This window comes from Anopheles darlingi, chromosome 3, assembly GCF_943734745.1.
Source record: "Anopheles darlingi chromosome 3, idAnoDarlMG_H_01, whole genome shotgun sequence".
Classification (NCBI taxonomy): domain Eukaryota; kingdom Metazoa; phylum Arthropoda; class Insecta; order Diptera; family Culicidae; genus Anopheles; species Anopheles darlingi.
In genome coordinates this window covers 4277501-4280000 of record NC_064875.1, presented here as the reverse complement: position 1 = coordinate 4280000, position 2500 = coordinate 4277501, and the positions used below count along the sequence as shown (strand labels likewise).

At 48.0% G+C, this 2500-nt stretch overlaps 1 protein-coding gene across 3 annotated transcripts in view; it reads right to left on the bottom strand.

Moving 5' to 3' along the window:
• Positions 1–1231: 1231 nt before the first annotated feature.
• LOC125954043 (calcium/calmodulin-dependent protein kinase type II delta 2 chain) overlaps positions 1232–2500 on the bottom strand; it is a 14704-nt gene continuing 13435 nt past the window's right edge. For all 3 annotated transcript variants that reach the window (XM_049684016.1, XM_049684017.1, XM_049684019.1), the window contains one exon: positions 1232–2500. This exon is cut by the window's right edge. In XM_049684016.1, the coding sequence (XP_049539973.1) occupies positions 1662–2500 (839 nt within the window). In that variant the 3' untranslated portion in view covers positions 1232–1661.

The following is a 2500-nucleotide window of genomic DNA, read 5'->3' as shown; positions in this document are numbered from 1 at the left end:
GGTACTTTCGAAAGAATTGATCTAGGCTAACTGGAGGACGAAGGCACTCGAACGCGACCGGCGAAAGAAACGTTTGCAAGATAAGTAAGTAAGTGAGTAAGTAAGTAGCTCTACTTTCGAACTAATACTGAGTGTGCTGATAATTATGCTGAAATATTTGATGAATTAGATGCTCACTCAAGCATCACTCTTGAGGAAGTTGAATCTTTTCGTTCAAAAAGAGACAGGAATTCATTATTGAACGAAAGAATGTTGAACTTTTATTGAAACGTCACCCAGCTACGATGATTACCGCAAAGCATGCCTGTTTTCAGTGATCACTAGAGAAGGCACGATGATGACAGAAAGAAGAGAAAGAGAGAGAGAGAGAGTGCATCTTATAATATGCTTTACATACCCCACAAGGTCGGTGGTTGAAGTAACTCATCGTGCGCGCTTATCAGCTAACTTTGACCAGAGCGAGTTTTTTTCGTTCAAGAAATGATTCCGAGTGTTTGACTCGCTGAAATCAGCATCCGCCGTTTTATTCATGGCTCCCATTCCGTTCGTTCGTTCAGTACTTGTCCGTGTCCAGCATGAGGCACATCACTATCGTAACGTTCGCTGTCTGCGTATTGCTATTAATAGCGGTTATACATTCTACATCGGCCCAGGATATAGTAAGGCATAGTACATTATAATAGTAATGTAGTGCAAACAACAGTTATAAAATTAATAAGATAGAGATCTACAACTTTGTTGAGTAGTGCCTCATATCAGTGAACGAGCGATAGTGAATATTGGGAAAACATTTTTGCAGGCTTTGAGACCGCCCCACTCACTTAATAATGATTTTAATGTTGTTTTTTATTTATTTATTTTAGTCCACTAACATAGCAGTCCGCCCATTTTGCCGCAAAGGATATCGTTGGGTCGAAAAATTGGGTAAATGTTTACCATTAAAGCCCAGCACGAAAGGCTAACGAGATTATTGAGCAGAATCCAGATCCAATAAACGCCGGATGGAAAGTCGTGATTGAGCCGCAAGTACAGTTTCCGCTGCGTTCTACGTTATCAGTCCGAAATTGCTGATCGCATTTTGCTTGATCGTCGTTTTTGCTCATATATCTGCTAAACCGAGCGTTGTCTTCGAGACCATTTGATTACTTACTGCCGCGATCGTACGCCGATCTTCGTTAATCAGCAAGCATCCATCCAGCATTCGACCATCACTTCGGTACTTGGAACGAGCATCAGCAGGGCCACTGTTTTGGGTGTAATTTCACTTTATTTTGCTTCATATTTTCTACACTTTTTCATCACCATTCCACTGAGCCATTTACAAGTAACATAATTGTAACTTCTCCTAAACTGGTGATCTCGAACATGGCGCTACACACCGTTTCGTGATGCGATACCTGTGCTAGAGCCGCGATCGGCACCTTATCGCTAGTAACATCTCGTAACCGTTTAAACACTAAAACCCTACAGTTAAATACACATGGCGTATAGTAGATCGGTTTGAAAGTGGTATGTACACGATTCGCTGTCGCACGAGGATCACTCGAAATGTAATTTTTCTCGTGCTCGTCCGAGGCGCCGCACTTAATTCTAAAGCCAACCCCCTAATCTCACCGAACGCTCGCGTAACGCTCTATCCTGTACAGCTCCTCAAGCGACGATCATTTCTGCGTGATGGTTGCCTCAAGCTGAGCCTGTATCTGCCGGACGGCGGAGCTGGCGACTGCGTGCCGCTTGAGGAAGCTGTTAATCGTCTTCATCGACCGGTTCTCGACGGCATCGACCGCATCCCAATCGACCGAAAGGCTGCGCAGTTTGAGCGCACTGTTTCGCAGATTGTTCACCGTGACCGAATCGTCCAGGGTGGTCTCGGTTTCGCGCTGCTTCACCCTATTGCCCGAGACGAGAAGTCCCCTGTTCACTACTGTCGGATGCCGATCCGTATCGTCTAGCCGGGTAATTGGTGCGGCGTTCTGAGCCCCACTCTGTTCGAGATAACGCCGCGCGACGGGATTGATAGCGACCGGCACATCCCGACTACTCATCTGGTTCACCCGAAATTTGGTGCGCTTGATCGAGGCCGTACTGACGAACACGGTCGAGTTGCCACCGCCGGCAGCCGACGTTTCGACGCTCTTCGGTTGACTAACCAGTGGAGGTCTTCGAAGAGCCGATTCACCACCAGCGGTCGGTTTCGGGGTCGCATGCTCCTGCCCCTGCTCATCCACAAGCACCTTCTGCTGCTTGACGATCGTTTTGCGTACCGTCGTCGAGGGACAGATCGTGCCAGTGCCGGCACTCGAGAACGTGGTGGTCGTGGTGCTCACGGTGGTCGTAGACGATGAATCCTTCTTCTTTCTCGTGCCACCACTCGTTGTGGCTGTACCGGTTGACTTCTTCCGTACGCTCGGTGGCTTAACGCTCGGTGTGTTGGTCGTCGCGGCCACGGTCGTGTTCGTCGTCTCCTCACCACCACCACCACCACTCACGCTCGATGATG